This window comes from Primulina eburnea, chromosome 14 (genome assembly GCF_022965805.1).
Source record: "Primulina eburnea isolate SZY01 chromosome 14, ASM2296580v1, whole genome shotgun sequence".
Classification (NCBI taxonomy): domain Eukaryota; kingdom Viridiplantae; phylum Streptophyta; class Magnoliopsida; order Lamiales; family Gesneriaceae; genus Primulina; species Primulina eburnea.
In genome coordinates this window covers 28,429,116-28,447,149 of record NC_133114.1, presented here as the reverse complement: position 1 = coordinate 28,447,149, position 18,034 = coordinate 28,429,116, and the positions used below count along the sequence as shown (strand labels likewise).

The 18,034-nt window shown below is 33.4% G+C and overlaps 4 protein-coding genes across 4 annotated transcripts; 3 read left to right on the top strand and 1 right to left on the bottom strand.

Moving 5' to 3' along the window:
- The first annotated feature begins 529 nt into the window (after positions 1–529).
- On the top strand, positions 530–3,598 carry LOC140811538 (uncharacterized). Its single transcript, XM_073169475.1, has 7 exons — positions 530–675; positions 800–894; positions 1,221–1,321; positions 2,197–2,266; positions 2,790–2,817; positions 2,963–3,023; positions 3,318–3,598. The coding sequence occupies exons 1-7, from the start codon at positions 663–665 to the stop codon at positions 3,418–3,420; spliced, it is 471 nt and encodes a 156-aa protein (XP_073025576.1). The 5' UTR covers positions 530–662; the 3' UTR covers positions 3,421–3,598.
- A 3,551-nt stretch (positions 3,599–7,149) lies between these two features.
- Positions 7,150–9,917, top strand: LOC140812080 (transcription factor MYB30-like). The gene is made up of 3 exons (XM_073170275.1): positions 7,150–7,461; positions 7,620–7,749; positions 9,237–9,917. Exons 1-3 carry the CDS (start codon positions 7,329–7,331, stop codon positions 9,709–9,711), a joined length of 738 nt encoding a protein of 245 aa, XP_073026376.1. The 5' UTR covers positions 7,150–7,328; the 3' UTR covers positions 9,712–9,917.
- A 4,539-nt stretch (positions 9,918–14,456) lies between these two features.
- LOC140813205 (glutathione transferase GST 23-like) lies at positions 14,457–15,680 on the top strand. Its single transcript, XM_073171680.1, has 2 exons — positions 14,457–14,859; positions 15,188–15,680. The coding sequence occupies exons 1-2, from the start codon at positions 14,542–14,544 to the stop codon at positions 15,542–15,544; spliced, it is 675 nt and encodes a 224-aa protein (XP_073027781.1). The 5' UTR covers positions 14,457–14,541; the 3' UTR covers positions 15,545–15,680.
- Positions 15,681–15,793: 113 nt separating this feature from the next.
- LOC140813204 (11S globulin seed storage protein Ana o 2.0101-like) lies at positions 15,794–17,798 on the bottom strand. The gene is made up of 4 exons (XM_073171679.1): positions 17,403–17,798; positions 17,048–17,300; positions 16,475–16,957; positions 15,794–16,327 (listed from the first exon to the last, which is right to left on the bottom strand). The coding sequence occupies exons 1-4, from the start codon at positions 17,744–17,746 to the stop codon at positions 15,941–15,943; spliced, it is 1,467 nt and encodes a 488-aa protein (XP_073027780.1). The 5' UTR covers positions 17,747–17,798; the 3' UTR covers positions 15,794–15,940.
- Between the last annotated feature and the right edge of the window lie 236 nt (positions 17,799–18,034).

The following is an 18,034-nucleotide window of genomic DNA, read 5'->3' as shown; positions in this document are numbered from 1 at the left end:
ATAAAAATAAGTGTTGCAATTTTAGATATAACTTATTTTGTATGAAATTCAAAGAATGAAATATTTTATGTTATTTGATTTCTTTTAAATTGTAATGATATGTGATATATACAACAAAATCCAATTTTTGGCTTGTATGTTTGTGTTTTACAGTTTTAGTTTTTTTTATGAAATATATATATATATATATATATATATATATATATATATATATATATGTGTGTGTGTGTGTGTGTGTGTGTGAGACTAAAAGTTAAAAGACAAAAACTTGTGTAGACGGTCTCACAGGTCGTATTTTGTGAGACGAATATCTTATTTGGGTTATCCATGAAAAAATATTACTTTTTATACTAAGAGTATTATTTTTTATTGTGAAAATCGGTTGGGTTGATCCGTCTCACGTCTCACAGATAAAGATTTGTGAGACCGTTGACAAGAGACCTACTCAAATTAAAATTACAACATAAATAACAAAATCACACACCAACAAATGTTAAAAAAACAAAAATTGCAGTTTGTCCAAAAAGAATATGGCTGTATAAATAACGCCCCTTATCCGTTCAACCCGCTTATCCTTTTTTCCTCGAAAACAAACGACCCCTCCATTCAAAATACCGTTACCCCGAATTCTGCAACAGAATAAAGCAGCTACTGGCGCGAAAATGGAGTTACAAGGTAACAAGTGTAGCAAACCTTGGATTTCACATACCCTAATATAAATAGGAATATGAATTTGATTTTGTAAAATTAAATTCAATTGTATTTCCAGATTTGTTTTAATATAGTATTATATATCTAGGGCACGGAGGCTATAATAATCCCAAAGTCCTGCTCTCCTCTCAGTTGAAGAGGAGGGAAAAGCTTCTGGACGAACTTAGAAGTGTTGAAAAACAGGTAATTTCTTCAATTTGTTCTGAATATTGTTATAAAGATGTGTACTTTATGAAAAAATGGAATGATTTTTATTATAAAATGGTTAGTTTCAAAATTTATCCTCCAGTTTATTTATATCGAATTTGGTGGGGTGCCTTAATGCTGGGAATAATTTAAATTAATTACTGAAATTTTAGTTGTTCCAGTTGTGTGCGTGTTTTTTTGTTTTTTTTACGGATCAAAATTAAGGTTTAGATGGGGTTTCTCTATTTATGTAGTTGTTTTCTTTTTTTGGGAGCATTTATTTAATTGTTTTTCAATCCAAGTATTGTGGGTGTTGCTCTTAGGTATACGAACTGGAGACAAGCTATTTGCAAGAAACCAACATTCTTGGGAATGCATTGAAAGGCTTTGATGGATTTCTTACTTCATCGAAGAATACATCTAAGTAAGCAACTTTATGCCATACCAGGTGCCATTAAATTTGTATTTTAATCCGTTCGCCTGGTAACACAACTATTGTGCACGTGACAAGCCTATTTGTGGGTGGAAATTTGAACCTTGTGTTGTGCATTTGTGAGATTTGGTTGTTTTTTACTGTTATATTAGCCTTTTTATACCCAGGCTTGAAGCTCTCAAAGCTGTGTGATATCAACATATTGATTCATCGAAGCATATCTATATATTCATCAAATTTTTTATCCATTTTTGACAAATATGTTAGGGTGTGATTTAAACGTAACTACTTCTGTTTTTGACTGGTTTCTGTGATTGAACACTGCGTTCTGTTCTTGTTGTAAGTTACAAGGAAGTGGTGAGTATATGTCTAAAGAATAGTCATGTTGCAGTTCATGAAAAACTCATTAATCACCAAATCAGATAATTAAGTGAACCTGACATTTTTTGAAGAGAAAAACTCTAGGCAACTCCTGGAATTATTATGCTTGTAAACATGCCTCACTCGTGTATGTTGCAGGGTGCAAATTATTTCTATATACTCCTTGGTGGTAATTTATTTTTTATTTCGCTAGCAGTTTAAATGACAGAAAATGCAACATGTATTGAATTACGATAAATAAAATGTTAAAGTAAATGCTCAATTTAGGTTGTAAGTAGCAAAAAGAATGAGGAAACCATGGTGCATTATGTGCAAACCCATCTTACTCATTTAAAACTTCATTACAATAGAAGTCAAACTAAATTTCACTAACCTGATAAGCGTTGCATGCCACTATAGGGGTGCATAAGTTTTACTTTATGCCTGTTATCGTTTCTCTTTTTGACGCTTTAGCAACGTCCAACACATCTTACTCTGTGTGTCAGCTTAAAAAGAACCAGAAAGTTTCAGCTTGAAGATAGGGTATTTTCTTTGTCCTCGGTCACTTCACCTGCGGTATGTCCAAGGTCCAGTCCTTCATACATTGAATCGAGCTTGTGTTTTAATTACCTTATATTGAGCACTCTGCTTGAAATATATCAGACATCTGTATTCATGACTACATGTTTATATATATATTTATCAGAACATTGAAAAATTTCTTAGTTTTTGTCGTCTGTATGTGTAAAAATTGAAATACCAAAATATTAAGAGCCTTAGAACTGCTGAGCTATTTAAACACCTCATGCATGGTGTACAGATTCCGTTGTAAGTTAGTTTTACGGTTCTCTGTTCTGAATAGACCGCCAACTTTTTGTTGCCTTTTGACAGTTCAGATATTGATCCCTTTATTAGGGAGGAATTAAAACAATCTGTTAGATTGGTGGCTTCCAAAACCAGCAGAGACTTGAATCACTCTTTTCATTTATTTAGAAAATAAGCAGGATTGATGAAACTGTGCTTATACACTTGAAGGATGGTGCTATCATGCTAAATGTTTTGGTTCCATTTTCTCATCTTTTTCCTTTCTTTCATTTAGGCAGATGAGCTGAAAGCTGCAAGAGAAGGTTTGTTCTTCATTACAGTCTATTAATTTTTCCATACTTTTGGACTGTCACATCCAAACTGAGATCATGGGTTAGGTTCGGGAGTCGGGCCAGTGGTGGTTAAATGCTACCCATTTTTTTCACTCTCTCTTGCTTCTGTCTGCAGATGGAAAATTGGATATGGTTCAAATTCGACCCAAGGGCGGAGGTTTAACCACCTCTACACAGTAAGTACACCTTCAACATTTTTATTTTAGTCAAGTGGCCATTAAGTATTTACTTATTGACTTATTTTTTGTAATTCTTTGGTTGAATGGTTAATTTCCGGAATCATTAACCTTTCACAGTTGTTATCATCACACAACCTTTAGTTCTAAAGTCCAAACTAGTTTGAGTTGATTACATGGATCTCGTCTTTCATTTACTCCATTTGAAATTAAAGTTCCAATGATCACCATTTCTTTCGTTATTTTGTATACTGAGGTTCAGTGTTATCCATGCAATTGAAATTAATTTTTCAGGGGGAAACCAAAGAAGGGGAGGACAGGGCAGAGGGATGCAAAGAAAATGAGGCTTTCAACTGAGTTGGATCCTGATGATGAAGAGGTTCTTGATATGAGATAGCTCAAAGTTTGCAAATTACCATTTGTGGTCTAAGCTGTTTAGAGTTATTCCATTTCAAATTAGCTCTATTGACATTTCTTGGATCATCCGTTAACAACGTCCTGTAATCCTATAGAGGCAATCTCAATCGTCTGTTTCAAACTGGTTGTTCATATTTCATACCATGCATTTCATGTTACCCGTTCTCATGCTCCTCCCTCTTCCGCCGCCGCCTCCTCCTTTTTTTCTATTTTTTGTTACTGAAAACATACATGTAACACCTCAGACTCAACAAATATCCCCACTGTATCAAGTTATGTCCTCACTCACACGCACTCTAGGAAACTTATCAGGAGGTCACTCATCCTATAATTGTCTCAAGTCAAGCACGTTTAACCTTGAAGTTACTGATTTACGTAAGCACGTTTAACCTGGACGTATTCTGATTGAACGCGTGTTGGGATCATCGCATAACACTTAATATACCGGTTTACGTAAATTCTGAATCTAGAAATACCCAATAGTTGATTGAACAATAGCAACGCATATTTTTCAAATGAAAAATATTTAATGAAATCTTGCTCCTACGATTACATTAATCATTACTCACACTAAACATACTACTTTTCGGTATATTATTTTATCAAAAAGACATACTTTACCCTTACATGATTCAAGAAGTCACGATTAAATTTCATTATCCCACCGTGGGATTGTTTTTTTTTTTGTTCTTTATTTGTTATTATGAGGATTCCCCAACGGCGATGTAAAAGTTTAAAGGGTCATTTTTATTTTTTTAATCCTATTTTATATCGAAATTGGTGCTCTCTTGAAAAATTGAAGCTTGTCATATTTTGTCTTAAATTATATTATCATTAACCTGTGATTATGACAACGATATTATAATTAAGAAATGCGAGGCACCGTAAATATACTGTCACATCTCAGGCTCAGACTACTATATAGTAATACAATGTTCTCGTTTTACTAAAATAATTAATACAAATTACTATAGTCATTTTGTAAGCTATTTTAAGCTTTTTTTTAACTCACTCAAGATATGAGTATTACAATCATCTTTCTTTCAGAATTAGATATTATCAACACTGTTTGACCCCTCAATCCATGAGTGTCAAGAATCTAGTGTTGGCTACTGCAAATTCAAGAGACGGTTCTTGTAAATATAGCACTATACTCCACATGTTCAAGAGATTATTCTCATACATGCATGTAACAGTTTATCCTGCATAGTACTTATTTTTCGTGTTCTTGTTCATGACCATCTCGACTACTGACTTGGACGATAAGTTATTAAATAAGGGTGCTTTACATCACGTCGATAAATAGGAGCCAAAATAAAACTTTCACAAATTGTTCTTTCATTTAAAAATGATGGTAAAAGATAATAAAATGAATGAGACACTGATAACTCTTGAGTGATCCCTCCCCCAAATTTAAAAACAATAGAAATGAAAAAAAAAATATTCTTTATTTGAGCTAGTTTTAATAATTTTTCATAACTACAACCCAAGTACATCTTGTAAAATGTTGGACAAAATGTAGATACTCTACTCTTTAGTTCTTACCATACACACACACGTACATATATATATATATATATATATATATATATATATATATATATATATATATATATATATATATTGCCGGGTCAAACAAATTGTGCTTATTTATTGATATTGAAAATTTCAGGTTTCTCGAGCCTAATTTTCCATATCGAAGTCGTAATGCTTAAAAGAGATGTTGGCATCTTTGTTCTTTTTGGTTCAAGGAATATGTCATTGTAATTGGGTGCTATGAATCTATAATTATATTGTATGTTTTCCTCTATCTATATATGATAATTGAGAAATTATGCACATAAAAAATTATTTTGATACCTTCTCTCTCTGCCTCTCTAAATAAAAAAGATAATATCCCTTCTTTTGATAGAATTTATCGTTCTGTCTTTTCAAATGCACTTTATAATTCAATGTGTAACATTAGTTGTACATATATTAGGATCTATTTGCATCAATTCTATTATGCTTATAGCATCTCCAACCCCACGCTATTTTAGCATGAAATGCTAAAATTGCTCAAAACTTTCTCTCCAACAGGAGCTGCGCTATTTTGGCAATTTAGCGCAGCCCCACTTTTCTACGCCAAATTTGGCGCAGAGGATATCTTTGCGCCAATTTGGCGTAGAGCAATTTATTTTTTATTTTTTTTACTTTTTTTAATTGTATTTTGGTTTTTAATTATTATAATTCAATTAATATATAATAATTAATTAAATATAATGGTAATTATAATATTAATATTGTTAAATTTATATTTTTAAGTTAAACAGAATAATTTATATAAAATAAAAGGAATATTATAAAAAAATATTTTTTAGTGTAAGATTTGAAGTAAATAGGTTGGAGATGAATGTTGTATTTGATGCAGAAATCACACCATTTTAGTACAAAATTTACACCAAAATAGATTTTTGGGTTGGAGATGACCTTAGAATGTGGTCAGAGCATGCCTCTTTGCTACACACAAGACAACGCCCATGCTATTTGCCGAAAAAGTTAATGCTTGCTAGGAAGTGGATACAAAGCCATGCGCATGCTATATTCGACGAACTAAGTCGCACGCGAACGTGATCCATGGATAACATCGAATTTTTCATCGTCGTCCTCGACTACTAACGATCTTCATCAACATTGAACATAAATTCCGAAAACTCTCTTTCAAGAAATTTGATCATAAGTTCTCACACCAAAATTACTAATAATATATATCAAGTAAAATCCAAAGCGGAAACTATGGCTAGTATGTTTTGTTTTTAAAAATAGTTTTTTCGAAAAATATATACAAGAAGAGAACTATTTTTGAACATAACACATGACATGACGCTTTCAAAATATCCTTGCATATATGATATATGTCAAATATTTATTATATTATATTAATCAAAAAAATATAATAAATCAAATACATTCAAATTGAAATATAATATACCATACAGACTGGAAGCCCACGTGAATCTCAATCTTCAGAGATGATAGCTAGTATTATAAAAAGTTATGCCGCATCGATCATGCATGCCAAACCCCTAAATTTTTTTATGCAACACGACCACGAGCAAACAACATCAATGATGTTTATTTTTATTATTTTATTAATTTCCGAATCAAGCTATATCTTTTTGTATCATTAGAAATAGATCGAGTATTTTTAAAGGAAATCAATTATATATAAACTTCAATTAAATTAAATGAGCATACATATGTTTATTTCAATTATTTATCAGACACTATCAACTTCTCCTTTTCAGCTTTTCACTTTTGTTTTCAAATACTATTTACTTCTGATTTTTTCACATTTAATCATTATATATAAATTTAATCACTTCTCTGAAATCAGAATCTATCGCAAACACTCCCTTAACATTAGACAAGAGCATAGGAGAGCGATTCTTTTAAATGTTATGTGCCACCGACAATCCTTTATAAAAGAACAAAAACTTCATGCACGAATTAAATATTTTTAAAACAATAATTTATCCTGTCTTTTTTTTTTCCTTGAAGCCAATAATTATATTATATTGTTTAATTTTGAAGATAATTAACATATATGATCCATGAAATAATTAGTAGAATTAATAAATCAGATTTTTAAAAAGAATTATGGGAGATCAGAATATATATGCTCCAAATTAGTATCAATTTGCATGTACGAGAAAGATGCTGCGCTATGTACTCAAACAGTGCTGGGATAATAAATACCCACCTTTGGCATATGCAGCAGGCTTATTCCTAATTTCCAAGGAGAGAGAGAGAGAGAAAAAGGTGACAAATCAAAGCAGAGAAATCAACAAACGCAGATATATTTGAGAAAGAGAAGCAAAATAAAGGTGCCCATAAAATCATCAAGCAATGGTGAGAGCGCCTTGCTGTGAGAAAACAGGACTCAAGAAAGGGCCGTGGAGCCCCGAGGAAGATCAGGTCTTGGTCTCTTTCATTCAGAGAAACGGGCATGCCAATTGGCGAGCACTCCCCAAACAAGCAGGTTCATTCAAGTTTCATCCTTTTTAATCAAGAAATCAACTCTTTTTTTGCATAATGAAATCATATTTCTGAAAAGGGTTTCTTCCTTAATTTCATGATATATATTCCTGCGACTAAGATTGTTTTTGTTGTTCGTGTTATAATTGATGTTTTACGCAGGTCTTTTGAGATGTGGCAAGAGTTGCAGACTTAGGTGGATCAACTATTTGAGGCCAGACATTAAGAGAGGAAATTTCAGCAAAGAAGAAGAAGAAACCATCATTAACTTGCATGAGATGCTCGGTAACAGGTATGTACTAATTAGACACCGCAATTAATTCAGATATTCAACCGTCACGCTCTAAATTAAACATTAATTTTGAAACAAAAGAATTATTCTAACATCGTTACATTCCGCACAAAATTTAATCTACTCTGTATATGTCACCACCAAGATTTGGTAGTATCCATTGAAAGTGATGACGAAAAACAAAAAACATAGGATATGTTTGGTTTGTTTTCTGTGTTAATTTCTTGTAGGCTTGTTGTGATGAAACGACTTTCTTGAAAATGTAGCGATGGAGAAAGCAATTATTCTTTTGTTTTAAAAGAAAGACTAAACCATATCGTGGCTAGCTATATCAAATCATGTAATTAATCTTAGGCTGCGTTTGGGATTCGCTTTTGAATCAAGTTTTATAGTAATTTGAGTTAAAAAAAATAGTTATTTTGTCTTAGTTTTTTTTTAATTTCATTATATTTTGAATTCATTTCACGAGTCAAACAATGTTTTTATACATGTTTAGAAATTTTAAATTATCTAATACTGGAAATCAAAGTAAAACAGTCACTATATTTTTTTAAAAAAAAAGATTTAAATTTTTTTTTTCGTTTTAAATGTTTAAAACTAGTTTCAGTTATGGAAAAACGAGTGGGGCCTTTCTATTAATATTTCAAAATTTTATGCATCAGGTCAAATTCATTGTATTTTTGTTTTTCGAATTTTGTAGCCATCGCCCATCGGTGCTCATAACCTCACTAGTCGCAATCATACACACACACAATGCATAATGACATACAAACGAGGGACATTGACAAAAAACATTAATTCAACACGAAGCATGCACGCTCGACAACTATTATTATTATTATACTATAAAATTTAATTCTAACACGTCACGCATATAAAAAATTACTCACTACAAACAAAATTGACATATATAATAATCCTTCGTCTTTCACAATATTTCACGTTTTTTTTCAATCGAGAAATCTATTAATACTCATTTATTTAATGTCAAATGTAATCATTTATTGAAATTAAAAAAAATCATTTATATATACATATATGTACATTATATATGTTAGTCAAAACATTAATGAATGAACTAATATGATATAAAAACTTATTTAGATTGTTAAAATAATATTAATATAGATAATTAGTATATATTCGGGACGGAATCTGAGAGTAATTTTCAAGGGAAATAAACAACTAATAGATCCCATCTCTTTAAAAGTGCCGTGCTTGGATTTAGCTAGCGAACCTCTTACCCAACAAGATCTCCAAGATTCCCTTTCATGGCAGTGAATAAATTAATCTTATTACAAGTGTTGATGCCAATAACTAACTATGCACGTACTGGTTATGTGTTGTTGTTGGATTCACGACCACCTTTGTCAACTCTTCAAATGTCCCAATCTTTTAATTAATGTTCAAAAATTGGAAACAAACATATGAATCTTGACATTTGCCAATCAGTGCGAAGGTGATCTCATGTGAAAATTGTGTACCAGATGGTCGGCAATTGCTGCTAGGCTGCCGGGACGCACGGATAACGAAATTAAAAATGTTTGGCATACCCAATTGAAGAAACGGCTCAAGAATCACGAGTCCTCCCGGGACTCCAAGAGACGCCCGGCTGACACCAAAGTCGCAAAAGATACTAATTATTCCGACCCTGTTAAACAAAATGTCGGTACCAGCCCGCAACAATGCTCTAGCGAGATGTCATCCGTGACGGATTCTTCGACGGGGAAGAAGAAGATGGTCTTTATCAAAGACGAAGAAATCGATTATTCGTCGGAATATTTCCCTCGTATCGACGAAAGTTTTTGGTCCGAAGAATTATCAATCGACCAAGTTGAGTGCCCGAGTCCATTAAATCCTATCCAAAGTGTGGAAATTGGTCCGAGATCTGATGATAGCTTGAAATTTTGGTACAATCTGTTGAGTAGGGATGGAGGCATTCAAGATTTACCGGAATTCTGAAGTGTTATTTTGGGTTTTCATTTTAGATAACGGGAGATTTAATTTGACCTTTCCAAGTTCTTTTGATGATCGGGGTTGGAAATTAGATTAGACTTATTTCACCTTGTAACGATTCCTAATAATAAATAATAATTGTGGCGGGGCTACTTAAATCAATTGGGTTTATAAATACGTCAGATTTCCTGCATTAGTCAAATTTAAAATTATCGAGATGGCTCGCTATTTTTGACAATTTATTGCTTTAGACTAACTTCAACAATGATGATGACACCAAGGAAACTTAGGTAATTAAAGCACTACCATTGCTTTTGATACTTAATATCTATACAGTATATGTTTTGAGAGTCAAAATAAGTGATCTTTTGAGATTATGATATAAAAATTATTATTGGTACATAAAATTAGATGGAATTGGTTCATAAAATGATGCTTTGTTGAGCTGAACAAAAGACATAATCAAAACAGTCAATTTGGTTTTGGTTCGTCGGGTCGACCAACCTGACATTAAAAGATAGCAGGTTAGGTTATGGTTTTAGCATTTAAAGGTAGACAAAAATTTGTGTGAGACGATCTCACATGTCGTATTTTGTGAGACATATATTTTACTTGGGTCATCCATGAAAAAATATTAGTTTTATGCCAAAGCTCCGTTTGGTATGTGTGATGAGATAAGTAAATGATTAGTAATTAGAGTGATTAAAAAATGAGAGATATGTATTAATAGTATGTTGAGATAAATAACATGATATTTGGTATAATTTTAAAATGATGAATTAATTTTGTAAATTTTATTGTAATGACCAAATTTTAAATTTATTAAAATAAATTTAAATATATTTATTAGAAATAAATTTTAAAATATGCATTTACTTTAATAATTAAAATAGCAATAATATTTTGAATGTTACTATTAAATAAAGTTTAGTAATAATTACAATATTATTGTTTTTCGTTTTTATTATTTCCAAAATAATGTTGTGCTTAATGTGTAACCAAGTTAGATATGATTTCGTTTTTATTATTTCCAAAATTAAATTAAGAGTACTCAAAAATAAAGATAAAAATCGAAGTAGTAAATTGGTTTTGTGAAGCAAAAAATATAACAAACACTATACTCCATTATTGGTGGGGAAAAACTAAAAAGATATAAAAAAATATTAAAATTATATATTTAGTTATTATAATTATTCATATTTAATCATAAATAGATACATAAGTTGATATTTTCTATCAATAATTTTAATCTATCATTTCACAGGCCAAATATAGGCTCAACTTTTTTAGTCATGTTAATAGTCAATTTCATCAATTTTTTTATTAAGAACATGGAGATAAGATTAAGAAGGGATATTAATTTTTATTTTAAAAAAATTGGATTGTTGACTCGCCTAACTCACAACCCAATACATGTCGGGTGGGTCGAGGTTTTTCCAACAGAACAAACTGGCGGGTCAGACTCGTTTCGACAGCTCTAGACATAATCTTGCATTGTGTGGGGAAATATTCCAAAGTCCTCAAAAGGAAACATTGTTTCAAGTCTTTTTATAAAGCGATAAAAAAAAAGTTCCAAGTAGGAGGGTTATTCTAGTCAAATATGCTACGGATCTGTAGGAAAAAATAAAATCAATTCTCATCCACCAAGTTTGAATGAATGAAAGTTCAAAACTTCAAATAATACTCTTTCGAAGAAAAATGTAATAAATATTAATCACAAAAATTCGTGTGAGACGGTCTCGCATAAAACTCACTCAATATTAATTTAATCGTTCACTTCCATAATAAATACAATATCTAAACAAAGCACTAGAACCACAAATGCAGGGCCATCGACATTTATATTGATGTGAAATGGAATATGTCGATATATAACACAAGGATAAGTAACACAATATGATAAAATATCGAATATTTGATATGATTGAATTAGAATGGTCGAAATGACTCCTCAACCCGTAAAAACGAACCTAATAATAACCTTACCCGATGTCTATCCCCACATACAAATTTCAAAGCTAAACATTTAAAAAAAAAAAAACTTTTTTCCCATACACAAGCTTATGCAATATAAATTATATTATCTTCACATATATATTTGTATACTGATTAATTTATATTTACAAAAGAAAAAGAATTAATGCTCTTACTAATATTTAAAATTTACTCATTTATCATTTTTATAATGTTAAAAAAAACTCACCAATTCTCACATACTATAATTTTTAAATATTCATCATTATTATTTTTTTTTTCCAAAATATCAAGCATATACCATTATCATAATTAATTATCATGTATGACGATTTTCATCAAATTCAAGCAATTTACCCTAATTTAGTGGGTTCTTACGTATTTACCCTAATTTAGTCTTTGGATCAGAACCTCATCAAATGAGTTAGTTCATTTTACTCAAACTGCAAATCGAATGAAATGCATCGAGGATTCGAGTCCAAATATAACCTTAATTTCTTTGTTCTTTTTTAAGGGGGAAAAAAACCTAAATTAATTAGTGTAATGACCTAAAAACCCAACCCTAATTTCTAAATCCGATCGGGCCAGGTTAAAAAATCTGATGTACGCAATCTAGAGGCCCAAACCGAGTCCCCAATTTGTTTTCAAAAAGGATTTGATAATATTAAACATTGTTTAGTGCGAAATATTAGTTGATTATATTTTTTTATTTAATCTAATTTTTGTATCAAATTTAAAAAAAAAAATGAAGTTACAAATCATTATTTATATTCATATTAATTAATTTATCACCCCTATATCACATTTTTTAAATAATTTTATCTCGCGAATCGAACGATGACATTATTATGAATAGTATGTTTATATCAATTCAAAAATAATCATGAAGCACTAACACAATAATATAATAAAATGAATATGCAAAAGGTGTAATGATCAATGAGTGAGTCTCAAATGAGATCGTCTCACGGATCATAATCTGTGACACGGGTCAACCCTACTCATATTCACAATAAAAAGTAATACTCTTAGCATAAAAAGTAATACATTTTCATGGGTAGCCCAAATAAGAGGTCCGTCTCACAAATACGACCCGTAAGACCGTTTCACACAAGTTTTTGCCTTGATCAATTTGGATAATAATGCAGGTCCCATTTAACACGATAATATATAATAAAATATATATGGAAAAGGTGGTAAAGATCAATTTGGTCACGAAAAACTAAAATGTACAATGGATGTGTCCATTTTCAAGAACCTATTTCATCCTACGAGTGAATATGACACAATTTAACTTCAAACGAGAGCCTCCGTTACAATATATATGGATACTTATACTTTTTTTTTGTCTCAGTAATTTTTTTTTAAAATTGAGATTATATTAAATTTTAAATCTGTAAAATTATTTATTATATTTTCATATAAATTATTGTGTTTTATAATAATTTTTAAATAAGTAGCGATATGATCGTTTAAACTTGAATAAGATTAGGATGAAATTGATCAGATAATTTTGTATCGGTGGATTTATGATACTCATAGCTCCTTTTAATAATAATAATAATAATAATAATAATAATAATAAATAAATATATTTGATATTAACTAAAAGAAACATCATGACAAGAAAGTTATTTACTATATAAAAATTTTAAAAACAACACCCTTGTTTATGTTTGTTCGATAAAGAACACATATATTTAGGGATAGTAACGAGGTGAGAGTGGGTTAATCTTTATTTTCATTCCCTAATTTCATCTCCGTCTTCATACCCTTCTCGATGCTTGCTATTTTGGGTTCATGGAATCCGCCCATCCTCATTTCCGTCCACTAATTCCATTTCCGCCTTCATTCTCGTCCCGATGCCTACTATTTCGGGTTCAGGTAATCTCTGAACTCGAATCCAACCCGCGGAGATCAATCCACATCTCCTTCATCATCCTTGTTTAAAAGATATTAATGAAGATCATTATCAATATATTTTAACAAAATAATATCATATTATTAATATATTTGTTAATTGTCCCACATCGGTTGGATAAATAACCTGAGAGTTGTATACATGGGCTTGGACGATCCTCCACCATTGAGCTACCTTTTGGGGTTGAGTTAGGTCCAAGTTTTATTCTTAACATGGTATGGGTTTGGACAATCCTCCCCCCTTGAGCTAGCTTTTGAGGTTGAGTTATATCTACCATGAGCCCGAGTTCCACCGTTTGTGTTGGACTGCTTATAATTAGACCACCCGTTCTGATCATAATTGGGTCATTTGTAAACTCCACGCTCCAGATGTTCATTCCTGGGCGGGATGTTCATTCCTGGGCGTGAGAGGTGTGTGTTAATTGTCCCACATCGGTGGGATAAATGACCTGAGAGTTGTATATATGGGCTTGGAGAATCCACCCCCTTGAGCTAGCTTTTAGGGTTGAGTTAGGTCAAAGTTTCAATCTTAACATTATTTTCGGTACGAGTTCAAAAATGAAGATAGTGTCCTCATACACGCTTAGAACTATTTATAAGATTTTAAAAAATCCTCACACCCGAACCTGAAAAAAACCAAAAATCTCTATTCCCAGTTCGGGTTTTCTCAGCGACCCTACAATTGGGAAAAATTGTGATCTCTGCACAGATTAAATGTCTTCTTTCAAATTGTCCTTTTAATACAAGAGGCTCAAATTTAATAATATAATAATAATAAGTATACAAATTCAAATTCGATTGATATTTTCAATTCAATACAAGAACTATAACACGAGTCAATAAATTTCAACAGTCAAACTTAAACGTTTCAACTAAATTATTCGTTTCCCCTTATTAATAGGCGTGGCATCCATCTTCCTCCCATGCATAGATAACCAATCAATGAAAAACCAAAAGGGTGTGAAAATCTTAGGGTTCTGGGTTAGCCCATACGTGCACAGAGTGAGGTGGGCACTGAAACTAAAGGGAGTCGAATATGAATACATAGAAGAAGATATATTCAACAAGAGTCCTTCGCTTTTCGAGCTCAACCCTGTGCATGCCAGGGTCCCAGTTCTTGTTCACCATGGAAAACCTTTGCCAGAGTCGTGCATTATACTGGAATACATCGACGAGGCTTGGAAAAATAACCCCTTGCTGCCTCAACATCCTCTCGAAAGAGCCCAAGCACGCTTTTGGGTTAAATTTGCCGAAGAGAAGGTAATTCTTGTAATTTAACATTTTACATGAATCCGGACTAACGTTCACAGAGTACTCGATCTTTTTCCAAGTTTCTTAACTTTTCGTGTGGAGTAGAAATTTTTCGAACTTGAAGCTGAACTTCTAACTGATGTTATAAGTTTTAGAATAACTCAGTAGTCGATTATTTTGGTTTCGGTTCTAGAATAGATACCAAAGATAGCTTTGATTTCTGCAATATTCAATGACGACATATGGCGTCATGAGTTTTAAATCATTTGTGAATTGTGATGGATATGGCCATATGGGCTAGCTACGCCTCAAATGGAAAAATACTTGTTTTCTTCAGGTTTTAGGAGGTTTGTGGGGAGTCCTTTGTTCAGAAGGAGAGATACAAGAAGAAAGATTGAAATTGGCGATGGATGCACTGCAAACGATGGAAGAAATTCTTAAAGGGAAGATGTTTTTCGGGGGTGAAACAATTGGATACTTAGATCTAACGCTGGGATTCATTTCGTACATGTTACCTGTTTGGGAGGAAATCGCGTGTTTGAAGATTCTTGATCCCTCGAAATATCCCGCCTTAATAGCTTGGATTCATAATTTTCTTGATCATGAGGCAATCAAGGGTGAATATATGCCATCTAAAGAGCAGATGAAGACTTATTTTGCATGGCGTCGAAAGGCATTTATGCCTCCAAATTGACAAGAGTTTTGTTGATGGTGTGGCGCAAACAAACTTGTAGACTTTTCCAATAATTTATGTCTGCAATAAATTGACAAATAAAGATTATTATTAATTAAGCTCAATATGATAACGAAATAGAGGATATTGAATTGTTCGTGAGATTCTTGAAACTCAATGATTTGCTTGCCAGTACGTACGTAGTTCAAGTTACTCGCAGATACATATTAATTCAGGCCATTTCAAGAAAGTAAAAACCTTTTTAAAAAAAAATTATTACTAGCACGCATAGAACATAAACCACAGTGCCGGATTAAACAAGCAGACTCGATACCGCCATAAGGTGATTATTTAATTTATTCTCTCAAACAAAGAGAAAGTAACCTTCACTCATTCCACTTTTTTGACAACATATATTTAAGCATCATATTCTGGAGACCTTGACCCTGGACTAAATAGTATTGCTTCTTCTCTTTTATACTTCAAATCTGTGGCATCATCCCTCGAAATGCGGTATGCATTTGTCAAAACATCGATAGGCATGGCCCGGATGGCGGAGAGACGCCCGGCAAGTTGGTTGCTTATTGCATTATCGTTAGTCTTGAATGTGATCCATTCGAAGCCTTCATTGCTTGCTTTCTTTATTACGACAAAGTTTTGTGGCACGACAAGAAGCTGTCCTTGGTTTACGTTCTCATCAAACACGCGTCTTCCGTTTCCGACCACTTGAATCCTTGCGCTTCCTCTGGTGACATACATTGCGCTGTGGGAGTTCGCGCTCCAGTGTGGGGTCATTATAGCGTTCTGCGGATAAAAAAAGTTATTACCTTATAGTTGTATCATAACTTCTTAAATCTAGCAGACAATCTCAATTCTCCTAACGACACAACAATGATAAAAGGCACAAATTAATAGTGATCTAGAATTTGGAATGACTTGCCAATTTCTTACCTTATAGAGGACACCTTTCTGAGCACTAAGGCGGAGGTAGCTGAGAATAGGAAGAGAATGGCTGTTGACCGTGCTCAGACGTCCGCCACGTGGGTTGTACACATCGGCCCTGGCAGGATGATCTATGTTCTCCCTAATCTTTACGGAGCAAAATGTTTCCTCAAGTCCATTGTATCGTCCACTCCCATGCTCTCCTCCTCCTCCTCGCTCTTCTTCAAACTCGGGTAAAACCAAACGGAGCTTCTCTGCACGGACTATGACGCCCCGATTGTCTTCCCTGGCTTGCAACTTCCTTATTGTTTGTGTGTCGACATCAAAAGCTTCTGCCAGAAGGTCCTGATCAAACCCAGCGAAGATGTTCCCCTTTTCCTGCTCTTCCTCACGACCTCTCCCGCCTTGGGATCCATGTTCTCTTGACTTCCTGCTCTGTCTGTATTCACCTTGGCTTTGGGATGCTTGCGGGTTTCCAGCTAGGAAGAATTTCTACACAACCAAGAGTAGATTTTTGTCTGAAACGCCCAAAACTAACGCAAAGAATAAGTTTCTTGAAATTATTGATTATTTATATCTTACCCTGAATTGCAAATCAAGTTGGTTGTTATCATTACCAACGTCAACAAGTGCCACAAGGGTGATCGGGGTGTCCCTGTCATTATAAATCCAGTAGGTGAGGGCCTGAGGCATAGCCAGGACATCTCCTTTTCGGAACCTCCGAAGCTTCTGGTGGCGATCCCGGTGGTATTTGGATTCACTACCCTCTGAAGAGAAGCTAGAGCCTGATTCGAATGTCTCAGCACACCCTGGAAACACGACTCCATGGATCCCACTTCCTGTAAAGTTTGCCCACGTGCATTAACACATTAAAAAGTTGATCTCGAACACATTAAATTATTCATAATAACGCATGCGCCGACGGGTATATAAAAACCTGCCTTCAGTAGCGTAGAAAAGTTGAGGGGCATTAGTGTAGTGAGGAAGAAACAGGCCCTTGGGCTGGATCACATACCGAACAAACTCAATACCAGCACACTCAAATTCCTCACTATTTGAATCCCAAATCTCGTAACTTCCGGCCTCACAATCGTACTTGCGGTTGGGTTCACGAGCATTCAGCCGTTCAATCCGGCATTGGGTCTTGGCCCGGAGGCGATGCTGCTGCTGCTCCTGCAAATTCTGCCAGAACTGCCGCTGTGGAAGTTCAAGTTGAGCTATGCAGCCGTGGAACAAGAACATTAACACAAGGCTAAGAGGAAGCATAAGTGAATTAGCCATGGCTGAACGTATAGAATGAGAATATTCTCGGTGGGTGAAGTGGCGAACTGAAAGTGTTGAAATTTATAGCAGTGAAGGATTTCATTTGGATTTGACACGTAAAGTGATGGGAAAACAGATGGCTTTTGGGGGTCTCTGCATGTGCGTTTGTTTGTTCTGCATGGATCGAAGATGGTTTCTTGAATCTACACATAAGGATGATGGTTTTTGGTATGTGGCAGCAAGAAGCTGAGACCCCGATTGAATTCCCATTCTTTCTTCTTTCATTTTTTAAGCAATTGAATGGCA